At 47.8% G+C, this 15,246-nt stretch overlaps 1 protein-coding gene across 1 annotated transcript in view; it reads right to left on the bottom strand.

Annotated features, from left to right (window-relative positions):
* Positions 1–12,923, bottom strand: part of ABR (ABR activator of RhoGEF and GTPase) — a 121,746-nt gene extending 108,823 nt beyond the window's left edge. Inside the window, exon 1 of the mRNA XM_055000976.1 lies at positions 12,482–12,923. Coding sequence (XP_054856951.1) covers positions 12,482–12,875 — 394 coding nt within the window. The 5' untranslated portion in view covers positions 12,876–12,923. The remainder of the gene's footprint in view (positions 1–12,481) is intronic.
* Positions 12,924–15,246: the final 2,323 nt, after the last annotated feature.

Raw genomic sequence — 15,246 nt, 5'->3', positions numbered from 1 at the left:
TCCTTGTTTGCCTTCTGCAGTCGAGGCGATAAGAGAGCTGCCTCAGCCCCCTCCTTTCAGTTTCACAGCCAGACAAAATCTCTCCCCTTGCCCCCCTCGCCAGTCAATAAATACGAATTAGATGGCCCTTTTCCCTCAGTAGGCCTGCTGCCCTCCCCTCAGTCCCAATGATCAATCAAGTCAAGCTTTAGCTCATTTCATCGACCATGTTCACAGACCACAGGGATAAAAAGGACTCTAGGCATGGGCAGAGTGCTCTTGTCATGATGAAAATGAACTAGCCTTCATTGTTAGGAACCTTTAATGACGTGGGATGTGCACTGTGAAGAACCTGAATACTGGGGGGAGGGGGCGCGAGGCGGGGATCTCCCAGGAAATAAATAGTTGTCCAAACCCACAGTAATGTCTGGATTTTGAAACTTTCACTAGACCACCGGGGTGGAGGGGAACCTCCCTTAAGGGAGGCTGAAGAAGTCAGCTTCACCCTTTCGAGAGGTGCCCTGGCCTGGATAGCTCAAGTGAGCCTGAGAGCCAAGCTACAAGTGATGCCTTACACAGGTTGGACACTTGTCAGCTTACCGCAAGTTTTGATGGGAAATGTAGGCGTCCTGGTTTTACAGCTTGGCTCTCCATTACAGCTGCAAGACCAGGACGCCTACATTTCCCATCAAAACCTGAGGGAAGCTGACAAGTGTCCAACCCGTGTCAGGGTCAGCCTTGGTTTGTAATTGGATGGGAGACCTCCAATGAAGACCAGGGTTGCAGAGGCAGGTACTGACAAACCACCTCTGTTAGCCTCTTGCCATGAAAACTCCAGCAGGGGTTGCCATAAGTCAGCTATGACTTAAGGGTACTCTCCACTCCACCACTTGGAGAGGTACATGACCATGGAAGGATGTGCCAGGCAAGTCAGCAAAGCCTTGGTATTTCTCTCCGCCCCTTCCCCCACAATTTATTAACATGCACTTATTAGGCTGCCGATGCTGCTTCTGGCAAGGAACCAAAGAGCTCCTCCACCCGAATCCCTGGAAACTCGGCCTTACCTGCTCTCTTTTGTTCTCTCTGGTACTATTTATGAGTAGAGAGTTTTACGTTTTACATTTATCATAAAGCTATGTAACATCCAAGCAAAGAACCCCAATCAAGGATACTTGCAGTTATCACCCTTCATTAGAAAACCTATCAGCCACGCCCTGTATGCTTATTGCCACATTCATGACTAAATCAACGTCTTATACACTTGGATTTCCATCTCATGTTATGAGAGTGGAGAGAGCAATTATCAATTAGCATTTGTATACCAGTCATGAGCGCAAGCCAAGAGCACCTGAGGAGGGCTTGGCTCCTGTTTATCACATGGGATGGACTGTTGTGACTTTTGCAATGCAGGTCATGATCATCAAGCGTGCAAGGAATTTCACCACACTGTTGCCAGCAATTCACGGAACCTTGTTTATGAACATGGAGCTCGTTTTAAAGCTGCCCTGCCCCGTATCACATGGCATGCAAGACAGGCAAAAGATCAGCCATACAGAGAGCTGTTGAAAGTAAACTCACTACAAACAGTGGACTCCGCAGAGAATAGTTTTACACTCGTGGAAGAGGGAAGGGCAGAATGACAAAAAAGATTTCAAACTAACCAATCCAAAATGTTTTGTCCTGTCATCTAAAGCTATAAGAACTAAGCAGGGTGGATAAAATGCAATGATTTTTTTTTAAAAAAACAGATTTTTCAAAATTTAAATCAGATTTTTTAATAAAATGTTTTTTGAGGAAAAATCTATCTAAAGATAGTTTTCTGTTTAAGATACATTATAGTCCAAAGGTTATCATCATGAAATAAGTATTAGTTTTTAATGATGTGGCATGAGGCTGTATATTCATGCAATGTTTAATTTTTTTTGGTAAACGAATTCCATTAATCCATTCACAATGTCATGCTCTTCCAAAGGTTTCTGTAAGATTATTGGGCAATTTTTCTATCCAGAAGATATTATCACAGTTGCTTGGTTTTACAGGTCTCAAAACTGTGAATTTGGGTCTGCAGAGATCACGTCTCTTCTACACAGCAAAAAGGTTATAAAATAAACATACACCGTTGAGAAAAAGACCTTAATCCCATTGTTCCTTTGCAAATCTTTGTACACAGAACCAACCCCTTACCTCTTAAGCGCTACGTTTCAAAAAATTCAATGACTAGAAGATTGTTGGGTGTAGAATAGATCTGCATAAGAAGCTAAGTGTGAGGAGTCTTTCTGTAGAAAACCATGATTTAAATCTAGTCTTACTGACTAGTGATTTAAATTGTGATTTAAATTGATTCAATTTAAATCAAATCTACCCTGGAACTAAGCATAATAGGGAGGATATCTGGGGGCAAGGAACCACTGCAAAGGAAACCTGGCCCCTGTTAAGGGTCCACCTTGTCTCTGAGGGAATAATATTCATTTCATGGAAGAATATATTGCACTTTCTATAACAAGGGACCCAAAGCAATTCAGTCTAAATGCCAGTTTGGTGTAGTGGTTAAGAGTGCGGGACTCTAATCTGGAGAGCCGGGTTTGATTCCCCACTCCTCCACTTGAAGCCAGCTGGGTGACCCTGGGTCAGTCACAGCTCTCTCAGAGCTCTCTCAGCCCCACCCACCTCACAGGGTGTTTTGTTGTGGGGATAATAGTAACATATTTTGTAAACCACTCTGAGTGGTCATTAAGTTGTCCTGAAGGGCGGTATATAAATCAAATGTTTGTTGTTGTTGTTGTTGTTGTTGTTGTTGTTGTTGTTGTTGTTGTTGTTGTGAAAACACACATTAAAATCAGACAGCCATAGTCATAGCTAAGCAAAACTTCCCCAGAATTAACTTCAGTCCAAAGATTATTTAAAAGACTCCATTTTTCATCACCTCTGGAATTCAGATTCAGACGGGGACAACCCATAACGTTGGAGTTATAAAGGAGAAGGCCAACGCCTGGGTTGCAGTCACAGACCTCTGTGGGAGGAACTTCTGCACAAGATGCAATCAGAATATAGTTGCTGCACAGTTCAGTAAAGGAGGAAAGAGCTCTCCAAATACGTGGGCTGCTGCAAGACTTTTAAAGGTCAGCAGTGTACCAGCCCTTTAAATTGTAATTTGGAACATGTCAAAAGCCAGCACAGACATTCCCTGGAATAGGTGTAACATGATTTCATTTCCTAGCTCCCTCCAAAATTCAAGCTGTTGCACTTTGGACCAGCTGTTGTTTCCAATTCATCTTCAAGGGCAGTCCCATGTAGAGTGCATTACAGTAGTCTAACCTCAAGGTTACAGAGGGATGACTTAAGAGTGGCCGAATCAACTGAGTCCTGAAAGGAAGATAATCTCCATGCCTGGTACAGTCGGAAAAAGGCACTCTTCACCACCATACTAACTTGTTTCTCCAGCAACAAAGACAGGTCATGGGATACTCCTACGCTCTTAATGGATGCCAACAGCACAAAGTCACTCAATCCAGAGCGGGCAGCAAAGCCCAATCCTTATCAGTCACCATCACCATCTTACCTGGATTTAGCCTTAGTGTGTTCTTCCTCAGCTACTTGACTACAGCATCAAACCATCATCCCAGCACAGAGAGAGTAGTGTCACAAGGTGTATGTTGTCAGCACACTGCTGATAACCCACTCCAAAACTCTGGATGACCTCCTTTAGACACCAAACATTAATATTAAAGGCTTCAGGGATAACAGAAAGAGAAGTGTTGTGTAATGGTTAGAGAACTAGACGAGAATCTGGGAGGTTCAAATTCCCATTCTGACATGGAAGCTTTTTGTGTGACCCTCAGCCAGGCGCACACACTCAGCCTAACCTACCTCACAAGGCTGTTGTGAAGATAAACGTACACCACTTTGCATCCCCAGTAGGAGAAAGGTGGTAAATAAATGAAATAAATAAAAAATAATGCTGATCTTTGTGGGAACATGCAGGGAAAATCCCAAAGCTAGGGATCCGGCACTATTTACGATCACCCTCTGTGTATGCTCTGCTACGAGAGACCAAAACTACACAAAAGCTTTTTCACATACACCCACTATAAATTCTATGTGTTTCAGTATGATGGAACAGTCACGGGCAGGGTGGATAAAAATCAATGATTTTTTTAAAAAAATCAAAAAAATCGGATTTTTTAAAATTTCAATCGGATTTTTTTAATTTAAATCATTTTTTTAATTTAAATCGGATTTTTTTATTTAAATCTGATTTTTTAAAATAAAATGCTTTTTGAGGAAAATATATTACCATCCAAAGGTTATTCCAGCATGAAATAAAGATTAGTTTTTAATTATGTAGAATAAGGCTGTATATGTTTAATTTTTTTGGTAAATAAATTCCATTAATCCATTCACAATGTCATGCTCTTCCAGAGGTTTTTGTAAGATTATTGGGCAGTTTCTCTGCCTACGAGATATTATCACAGATGCTTGGTTTTGCAGTTCTCAAAACTGAATTTGTGTCAGCTCAGCAGAGATCACATGCCTCTTCTTCACAGCAAAAATGTTGTAACATGAACAGAGTTGAGAAAAAGACCTTAATCCTATTGTTCTACAAACCTATGAAGACAGCATCAACCCCTCCAGTGCTAAGTTTCAAGAAGTTCAGTGAATAGAAACAATATTTTTCTAATTGTTTGGAGTGGAATAGATCTGCACAAGAAGAAACTAAGTGTGAGGAGGGAGGGGCAAGCAGTACAAAATGAAAGTGAAACTTTTTGAGCACAATACTGCACAAGTCTTTGGCTCTTTTGTGTGTATGACCTGAGGTTTATCACATTCTTTCCTTGGAGGAAAAAACCTATAATGGCAGCAGGCCGTAAAAGAGACCCAGTTTGGGAACACTTTAATGAAGTTCCTTTACCTATCGGTAAGGCAGGCATCTACTTGCATATTAAAGTTATACCAGCAAGAATTCGTCTTTATGTAGAAAACTATGATTTAAATCAAGCCTTAATGACTAGTGATTTAAATCGTGATTTAAATCGTGATTTAAATCAGTTTGATTTAAATCAAATCCACCCTGGTCACGGGTAGCAAAAGACGCAGAAAGACTGAGCGGGACAAGGAGCGATGCACTCCTCTGTTCATCTATAAATGGAGATCATCTACCAGAGCAGCCATGGCCTTTTCCATCCCATAACTAGGCCTTAAGGGCAGTCGCCTCATCCAGGAACTCATGAAGTTGCCTCACCACCGCCTGCTGAGAAAGGGCTGCTTCCATACCGGCTTAGAATTGGCCAGAGGCCACACCCCTCTCCCCGGATGATGGCCTTTTCCATGAAGGCCAGACTACAGACGTTCCCTCAGCTAGTGAGATGCTCTAATCACACCGTTACGCGCTTTGAGGAGCCCATTAGGACCCATTTTACAGGTCTTGGTTTTCACGACCGCAAAGATCTTGTCGGCATCGCTCAGGGAAGCCAGTGCAAAAACTATCTTGACAAGCATCTCTGGTCGACTAACAGAACCAAAATTGGAGTTCAGATTTCAAATCTCAAAGAGATTTAATCAGCACAGAAATATGCAAACTGCCACAGCCAATCCTTTCCCACTTTGGGGACTGGCTTGACCAATTCTAGTCCACTCATTTACCAGGGAGCTGGGATCCACCTCGAAGCAGAGAGAGCTGGATTGTACCCATTGGCCACCTGGCCCTATTTCCCTCAGGAGCAATAAGATGCCCCTGGAGGGGCACAGAGGCAAAGCCTCTTGCTGCTGTTTTCCGCCAGCAACTGCCATTCAGAGGTGCTCTGCCTCGGACCATGGAGGAACCACTTAGCCATCCTGGCTAACAGCCCTTGATAGACTTCTCCATTACGAATACGTCTAGCCCCTTGTTTAAGCCATCAAAGCTAGTGTTACATCCTGCAGCAGTAAGTTCCACAAGTGAATTATAGTATATGAAGCAGTCGTACACTTTGACAGTTTGGCCCAGCCATTTCACTGGGCACTCCCAAGTCCTAATACTCGAGTGGGGAGCGGGGGGGAGTTCCCTTGATCCATCAGCTCAGGGCCTCAGTGAACAATCCTACTTGTTGGTCAGGCTCAGAAAGGAGCAAAGATCCTTAAAATTACTCAGCATCCCAGACTGTTCAGGGGCTTTTGAGGTCATAACCAGCACTCTGAATTGCACTCAAAAACAGGCAACCTGCCCCATCTAATCATCTTGTTGATGATGATAACAACAACAACAACATTTGATTTATATACCACCCTTCAGGACAACTTAATGCCCACTCAGAGCGGTTTACAAAGTATGTCATTATTATCCCCACAACAAAACACCCTGTGAGGTGGGGGGTTGAGGAGTTTTATACTAACTAAAGCTTTGGAACAAGAATCTTCAAGGCAGCACCACGTCGGACATGACACAAAAGTCTGATCTAGAGGCGACCAGAACATAGACAACTGGGGCCAAATCCAGGAATGGTCACAGCTGGTGTGCCAACCAAAGTTGGGAAAGGGTTCTTCTTTCTTTCCTTTTCCTTTCATGCTCCTTTGACCCAATGATCTTGAGCAGTGGATAAGGAGTCTTTTATTTCTTTAAGGAAAATATAATAGAGAGATACTTGGCCACGGCCAGCGTAATTCTTGGGTCACTGTCCACCAGCAGATAGGGAAATATATTATCTTTGAATACAGTAGAAGGTAATTTAGTTAAAATAGGGGCAATCCCTAATTCGTGATAAAAGTTATAATGAGGACATTCCAATATCATACGGGACAGGGCGTCAACCTTTTTCAAATCACATTGGCAGAGTCTGTCCAAATAAGGCAAAGAATTACAGAATTTCCCATGTGGGGGGCAGTATTTGGTATGCAAGCATGAATGCTCTACAGTGGCGAGGAAATGTTAGATATTTAGTATAGGCTGGAATGGTTGGAGGTGGGAGGATGCCAAAGAACTGGGCAGAACATATTTTCCAAGCTCGTATAACTGAGCTGGAGTAATCTAGGTCTTTTATGCATTTCTTGATAGTTAGTACGGATTCACTTTCCCCAAATCTCAATATATTGTCCTTTGTTAGGCCTAGGCTAGATAGTTTCTCGTGGGAAAGGGTTCTTACAAACCACAGGGGAGATTGCAACTTCTCTCTGCAGGCCCTGATTTAAAAGTGCCCCCTAAAGCTACAAGAGCCCTGTGGCACGGAGTGGTAAGCTGCAGTACTGTAGCCCAAGCTCTGCTCACGACCTGAGTTCGATCCTGGCAGAAGCCGGGTTCAAGCAACCAGCTCAAGGTTGACTCAGCCTTCCATCCTTCCTGCCAAGAAAACATCATGATGCGACATCCCGCCATGGGTCAGTAATGACTTGGTGCTTGCACAAAGAACTACCTTTACCTTTTACCTAAAGCTACAATGTTCTTTCAAAGGGGACGCCAACCTTTTCAGCAGAAATCGACTCTTTCATCCCTGGCTTACCACTACACCATTTTACAACAGCACATCAGGATTATTTGGGGTGAGCTTCACTTTACTGCCCCGTCTCCCATCCAGCCATTTACTACCTTCAAAGGCTGCTTCACAGCCACCTTCTAACTGGACTATGGTGAAAAGGAAAAAAGTAGAGTCGAGTGTCAATTCAGCAGATGGCAACATATCCCAGGTCTCCAAGCAATACTGTAGTCTATCAGAAGCACATGATGTACAATTGGTCAATATATCAAAATAATGTACTGTAAATAATGTACTTTAAATAATGTACTTTTTAACTGGTGCTTAGAGGACTTTCAGGACTAGAAGCTTGCTTTCTTTCCCAAAAACTAAAGCGAAGATTCTTCAAAGGCTGAACCCTGCACCCAGTTTCGCTCACTTGGCAGACAGTGTAAGTCATCTCTGTCTCTCAAAGATCTGCCCAAAGATAAAAACAGAGCTAACAAGCCAGCCCAAGCCACAGCCACAGAGCTTTTATCAAAATCCAAACAGAAAAAAATGACACTTGCAGGAAGCAAGGCTCACAGCATTTCCCAAACAGCTCAAGCACCAAGTTCGAGAGGGGATAAAAGAGACTCTGGTTGCGTTCACACGAGGCGGCACATGAGGGGTGTTTGTTGGGGGAAATCACAGAAATCAAAATGTGCCATGCAACTCCAATACCTGAGGGACCGTCTCTCCCCATATGTGCCCCGTAGAGCGCTTTGTTCAACAGGTAAGAACTTACTGGTGATCCCTAGCCCTAGGGAGGCTCGTTTGGCCTCGACCAAGGCCAGGGCCTTTTCGGTCCTGGCCCCAACCTGGTGGAACTCTGTCTGAGGACACTCAGGCCCACCAGAATCTTGTATCATTTCAGTGGGCCTGCAAGACGGAGATGTTCCACCAGGCTTACGGTTGAGGACAGCGTCAAGACCATCACTGAGCCTCCCTGTCTACCTCCTCTTTGTATGCTGGGGGCAGGAATGCGTAGCCAACTATGTCAGGGTTTTGTATATATATAATTTTAATTGCTGAATTTTATTGTAGAATCTGCTATGTAATTGTATTTTATGACTGTTGTACCCCGTCCTGAGCCCACTTTTGGGGAGGGCAGGTTAAACACGGAATAAACTAAACTAAACTAAACTAAACCATCAATCACCCGATTCTGAATCAACAACCTCTCCAATATGTGTTAAAAACCCCACAAGACCTTCCCAAATTGCACAAGCTAAAAACTGCAGCAAAATTACCTGGAACTGCATCGCCCCAGGAGTCAGAGCCACACACATGCAAGAGCAACGACATATGTCATAAACTAGCCAGGAGGAAACAAACCAGCCCTGCATCCAGGGGAAGGGGCCGAAACCGGCACCCCAGGGCCTCTGTGGCAACAGGCCATTTTGCTAGGGAGGGGGCTTTGACTCATCACCAAGAGTCTACTCATTTATAAGAACAGCCTCCAGCTAAACTACAGGCTGGCCTGATTTCTCAGGAGATTCTACAGGATGTCAAACATGGAAGAAACTTGAGCCGATGCTGCTCCGGCACTCCAGCAGTACTGCCAAGATGGCTTTTAGCTAATTAAAAGAGCACGCAAGAGAACGAGTCAGGTGGACGCTGCCAAATGTAAGATGCAGGTCAACAGGTTTAGAAGAAACCTCCCTGCCCCCCCCCCACACACAGAGTATACGATCATCAGTCTGATAAAGCGAGCATCCTTCAGTCAAAGAGTTTACGCCAGAAAAGAGGGATGGCAGCAACCAAACCCCTACCGATTCAAACTGGCCTAACTCCAAAGCCACAAGTACCAGCTTCCTGGTTGCGAAAGGAACAGGCAGAGTTTGGCGCGCACACATCTCAGAACTGGAGATCAGAACTCTGCGCCCTCAAATCTCAGCATTCCATTTTGAAAGAGAGAAAGAGGAATCTAATTCCTACGGGTTTTGAAGACAGGCTTGGAAGCCTGGGGCCCACATGTGCCAGGCGTCGACAACACTCAGCACAGTCTAAAAAAACTGGAGGAAATGATTGCCCATAGAGTCTCTAGAGGCTGTCTTCCATCTCTTTGAACTTCCCATGCAGAAGAAATTACGTGCCAAACAACGCAAGAATATGCGCCAAAAAAAGAAGAAGCCCCTAACCCCAAAACATGTCAAGATCAAAGCCTAGCTTTTCAAGGCACAGATTTTCAAAGTCTCTAAACACAGAGCATACATAACTGTAGGAATTACTTTCCATTCACTGGGCACCTCAGGGGCAGAGCATTTGCTTAGCACGCAGAAGTTCCCATGTTCACTTCCTGGCACCCCCAATTATGAAGATCAGATAGCAGTCAACCTGAAAGACCTCTGTCCTAAACCCTGGAGAGTCACTGCCATTTAGAGTTGATAGAGATAGAGACCAAGTGTCTTTTTCAATAGAAGGCAGCTTCATGTATTCAATTCAACTGCATGCCCACTGGACTGTGCAGGAACCAGCCTATGGAAGGTGGAGTCGCAAACTGGGCTGAGTGGTATGAAGAAGGGCAGGTTACTTGTTAGATGCACCAGGACCATTTCCACACAGCTTACCTTTTGCCGGGATGCAGCGTGTTCTCGCACGCAATCGAGCGATAACAGCGTGATCTCATGCGAAATCGAGCGATAACAGCGTCTTCCTGGTGCGATTTCGCGTGCAAAGAAGCTGTATCTCGACAAAAGGTAAGCTGCGTGGAAACGGCCCAGGTTGCTCACTCACGTGGCAGTCACATTCCTCAAGCAACAAAACCCCGCATTGAGCTAGGATGGGGGAAGATTTAATGTTTCTAGTCATCAGCACCGTATCAGTTGGTGCTTCTATGTTTTAGACACCAGCTTCTGCATACAGGTTGGGTGTCTCCCTCCTTCTGGCTGTATTTTCATGCCAGCATGGGAGAAATTCACCAGATATAGCCTTTGCCATTTCCTGTGTTTCCCTGACTAGGAAAAGTGCACTGTTAAATTGTTTCCTGTTGTGAGGAAAAAGAATAACGTGTCAATTTGAAATTCTTAATGACCTTGAATGACCTTGATTTCCTCAAGTCCAGGAATGGGCATTTGGACCATGTGAGCTAGATCTAACCCCCCACCCTCCAGAGCTAAGGGTCTGGCCAAATTTTAATCAATCTGTGATCCAATTTCACTCAGTTTCACCCATGAGGAAAATACAGTTTTTCCAAAGTTGTTGGTGGAAGATATTTCACACTTTACTGTTACAACTTCAAGAGCAGAGAGAGAGAGAGAATGTACTTAAGGGAAACAAAACAGAAAACCAAGGACGATTAGCAGGAGGAAAGAGCAAGAGTCCAGGACCACCTACAAGACGAAGAAGTGAGCTGTGACTCACAAAAGCTCATACCCTACCACAAATTTTGTTAGTCTTATAGGTGCTACTGGACTCTTGGTCTTTTCTACTGCTACAGACAGGCTAACATGGCTACACATCTTGAATTAGCAGGGGGACAGACAGCGGTACAACCATGCAAGGCAATTAAGAGGCTAGAGAATATGACAGGGTCTAGAAGACAGCCCCTCCAACCCAGCCCCCCAAACACTTGTCTAGTCTTACATCATGAAACCCAGATTTACAGCATGCACCAAACCAAGTGGAGACGCATCATCACCCAAACGCATCACCATCACCAGAAAGATAAACAAAACAGCCCAACAAGAAACTGGGTGAAAGTTTCTTCCTGTCCCTGAATTAGACAGTTGTCTCCCAGAGTGTCTCCAACGTCAAGTGATGCCCTTAGTGTGTGAATGGGCCATCATAGATACAACAGGACTGGCAAACGCTCCTCAAATGCAACCGGGTCAGTTTTAAGAGTAATGTTCACATAATTCACGTGTGAACCTGGCCTTGATGACTGGGAGTCAAGCACATGAACCCATTCCATCGAAGAAGAGAGCAGGGGCATAAAAAGCAGGTAACGTCCAGCATCCATTTGTTGGCGATTCATTCAAACATGCTAGGCATTGCCTAGGGATGAACTCGCACATTGGAACTAGTTTCATTGCAAACAAAATCCACCCTCCGCTCTCTCAAGAAAATCCCAGACTTTGATGGAGTTGATCTAAAAAGAACTGTTTGGAAGGACTGGAAGAACGGCCACCTGAAAATCTCAGGATGCTGCAACCCTTCCCACACTGCGCGGCCTGTGCCAAGACCAAGCCTGTGCCAAGACCAAGCCCTCACGTTCATAATTGGAGCCCAGCCCACTGCACAAGTGAAGTCTTGGGAGTTGCCAGCCTCAAAGTCTCCCCAAAGAGAGGAAGCTCTCAGATAGAGGGATATTTATGCAGCTGAACACGCCGAAGGAACTTAATGGATCCAGAATCTTCAAAGCCCGAAGGAATGGCGCACCACCAGGCTCTCATTCAGCTCCTGAACCTGTTCTCTCTCAAGCACAGGCCTTTTTGGCATGCTGCGAACTCTCTGAGCCAGGACTAACCAGGGCTTGGCACTCTGGCCTGTTTTCACTGCCAAGACTTGGGGGTATAAATCAGGCAAAGGGCCTCTGAGCATGTACAAAGCTTGAGCGACCCTAGCAACCTGTTGCATATCTGAGATTAAGAAGTGGGCTTCCAGGCAAGAAGACCTGACTTCTAAGTAGGCACCAGCTGATTTCTGAAGTTTAAACTTTAACAAATCAGGATTCAATAGGGGGGAAATGTCACCTGTAAATGCACAATCTCCTAAGAGATGGAGGGAGGCGAGACTCCATACTTCATAAACTAGGGCACTGCTGTTGCCACTTCTCCTAAAACTAGACCCTGACAGGAGTGTCCCCCTAAAGAAGATGGCTATTCTGGAGTGGCAATAAAGATCACGTTTTTAACCCATCAAGCTTAATTGACTTGTGGAACTCCATGCCACAGGATGTTAAGGCTGTCGCTGGCTTTAGCTGAAGGATAGACCAATCCATGCCCGACGGGTCCAGCGACTGACCCGTGATGGCGAAACAGAACCTCCGCGTCCAGAAGCAAGGCACCTCCGGCTCCGGACGGCCCGGCGAGACCTACCTGCCGAGGAGGCATCCTCGCGCTCCGAGCTGCTGCCGGCCCCGTCGCTGCTGCAGCCCGGCGACTCCCGCTTCCCGGGCGGGCGCGTTGGCGGCGGCTGGGCTTCCCGGGGCGGCGAGGCAGGGCGCTCCTGGCCGGGCGCAGGCACCGACCCCTCGGCGTTTCCTCCCGCTGGGGTTGGCGGCCGGCGCAGCGCCGCCTCCAGGTAGCCCCGCGTGAACTTCTCCTCGGCCAGGGCCCGCTCCAGCCGCCGCAGCCGCCGCCGGCACCGGCCCAGCTCCTCCTGCAGGGCGGTCGCCGAGCCCAGGCGCAGCGCCGGCACCGCCTCCCCGGGGAACTCGGCGCGCCAGTGCCGCTCGAACGCCGCCGCCTCCTCGTCGTCCTCGTCCCCCATGGCGGGCGCGCAAAGTTTGCAGCCGCTCCGCGCCCCGGGCGCCTTCCGCTGGCCGCGCTCCTCGGGCCGGCCCCTCTCCGCGGGCAGAGACCCGCCCCCAGCCCGGCAGGCGGGGCTGCGCGCGCAGGGGACGGGACGGGCCGCTCGCGCTCCGGGGCCGCCTCTGGGGAGCGCCCTTCGAGGGCGCGTCCCTTGAACCGGAGCGCGGTTGCTGCTAACAGCGGGACCCGCTTAGACGGCGGGGGCAGCAGAGGGCGTCGGGTGGACCCGTAGAGAAGCGGTGAAGGGCGGGCCCCTCCAGCCCCGCGACTTGGTTTCCCGCTGTGGCCCCTCGGATGCCCTCCAGGAAGTGGCAGGACTCGAAGCTGCAGAGCCGGGTTTGATTCCCCCCTCCTCCGCTTGAAGCCAGATGGGTGACCTTGGGTCAGTCAGCTCTCTCAGAGCTCTCTCAGCCTCACCCACCTCACAGGGGGGTTTGTTGTGGGGATAACAATAACACACTTTGTAAACCCCTCGGAGTGGGTGTTAAGTTGTCCTGAAGGGCGGTATATAAATCGAATGTTGTTGCTGTTATGTAGTCTTCACTGCGCCTGGACATGAGGGCTCCATTTGGGTAGCATGGCCAGAGCTGTGGGTTGATGGCTGAAAGCAGCTTGCAGGAGCCCATTACGCTTTCAGGCCTTTTTACCGCGAAGCCTCCATAGCCATCACAGGCAAAGAGCCCCTTTCCTCTGTTCTGTATGCACAAATGAAGCCTCCCTGTTCCGAGTCAGACCCCTGGCCCAGCAAGGCGGGCATCTGCTCAGAGTGGCCGCGGCTCTCCTGGCTGTCAGGCCAAGAGGGTTCTCTGGCCGCACCTCGTGAACTAGAGATGCCGCCACCAAGCAGGGGCTCTTCCAGGGAGGCACAGCCCTTCCCAGTTGGGAATGGGGAGAATCTGCTCACCGCAACCGTGGCACACCTGCCGCAGGAGATCTTTCAAAGAGCAAGGAAGGTCAACCTGGAGAAGAGGTTGGAGCAGGTGCTAAGGAGCTGCATGCCCTACCGCAAGTGTGCTTTGTAGCTGGCATCTCCTGGCCTGGCACACAGGGCCGGATCAACGGGGGGGGCAGGGGGGGTAGTCTGCCCCTGGCGCCTCCAAAGAGGGGGCACCAGGCACCAGGCACAGCTGCCAGCCCCGGGAGCATGCGGGTAGCAGGACAGCGCGCAGGTGGGGCAGGTGAATGGCGCAGGCGGCCTCCCAATGGAAGTGACATCATGCAGTGCTGGGAGTGCGCACTGCGCGCACATGGCCGATCTTCAGTTGCCCTGGGTGCTGGCCACTGTAGATCCGGCCCTGCTGGCACAGCACCCACCTGTTGAAAGACGACACCAGAGAACAGGGCAGTCATTGCCCTCTTGTCTTCTCAGGGCAGGGGCCCTGTCCCCACAGCTTCCACCCATCTCTTTCCTTCTCTGCTGCCTTGAATGGGGCTCAAACTTGGCCAGCTCCTCCTCATGATTCCCCCTCTCCTTGGGCTCCTTCTGCTCCCAAGAGTCCTTTGAGAGGGGACTGCAGGCAGAGGCCTTTTCTCAAGGCAGGGCCAGTTTCACATCCGTCTCTTTCCTCAAAATTGATTCAACACCCCCCCACCACCACCACCATTATACGATGCTGCCCAAATGTCTGCTTCCCTGGCAGGCTCCTTTGGCCTTTGCCGGGCACTGCAGAACCTTGGCTGCCAGTTGTGGGACAGGTCTGGAGGGGGGCCCCATCAATATCCCTCCTCCATCGCCTTATATGGGTTCTGCCGCCACCGCCCCTTCTCCAAGGCCTACCAGTCAATGCTTCATTGCTTGAATTGACAGTTTTGTGGAAACAAGTCAGCTAATTAAAAATGGCAATCAGGAAATGGCTGGGGGGGAGGGGTCTTGCAACATTGACCCGCTTGGAATGGATGGCAGTGCTGATTTAGCATGGGTTCAGTTGCACTTGCAGTCGCGCACACAGAGCACATGCAATGAAGGCAAATGTCTCTCTTTGGATCTAGAGACAACCAGCTATTGCAGCAGTGGGGGGGGGGAATAAATAAAGTGCTTTGCTGGATGCCCTCCCATTGCTGACAGAGCAAGATTCTGCTCAGCTTTGTGCTTTACAGGGGATAACTCTTTTGGGACCTGCTCTGCCCCTAGACCCTCCTCCAACAATATCTCTTCAATAGTCACCAGCTACTGGGGAGCAGCTGGAGTCCTTGATAAAATAATAATGAGACACACAAAGTTTAGGTTGGGGAGGATGACCCTGGCTCTCCTTCCACATGGTAAATAAGCATTGGAAGAGTGTCAGAGACACTTTGTCAATTTCTTTATATGTATTTTTCATGCAAGCCAC

This window comes from Eublepharis macularius, chromosome 17 (assembly GCF_028583425.1).
Source record: "Eublepharis macularius isolate TG4126 chromosome 17, MPM_Emac_v1.0, whole genome shotgun sequence".
NCBI classification, from domain to species: Eukaryota; Metazoa; Chordata; class Lepidosauria; order Squamata; family Eublepharidae; genus Eublepharis; species Eublepharis macularius.
This window is presented reverse-complemented; position numbering and strand designations above follow the sequence as displayed.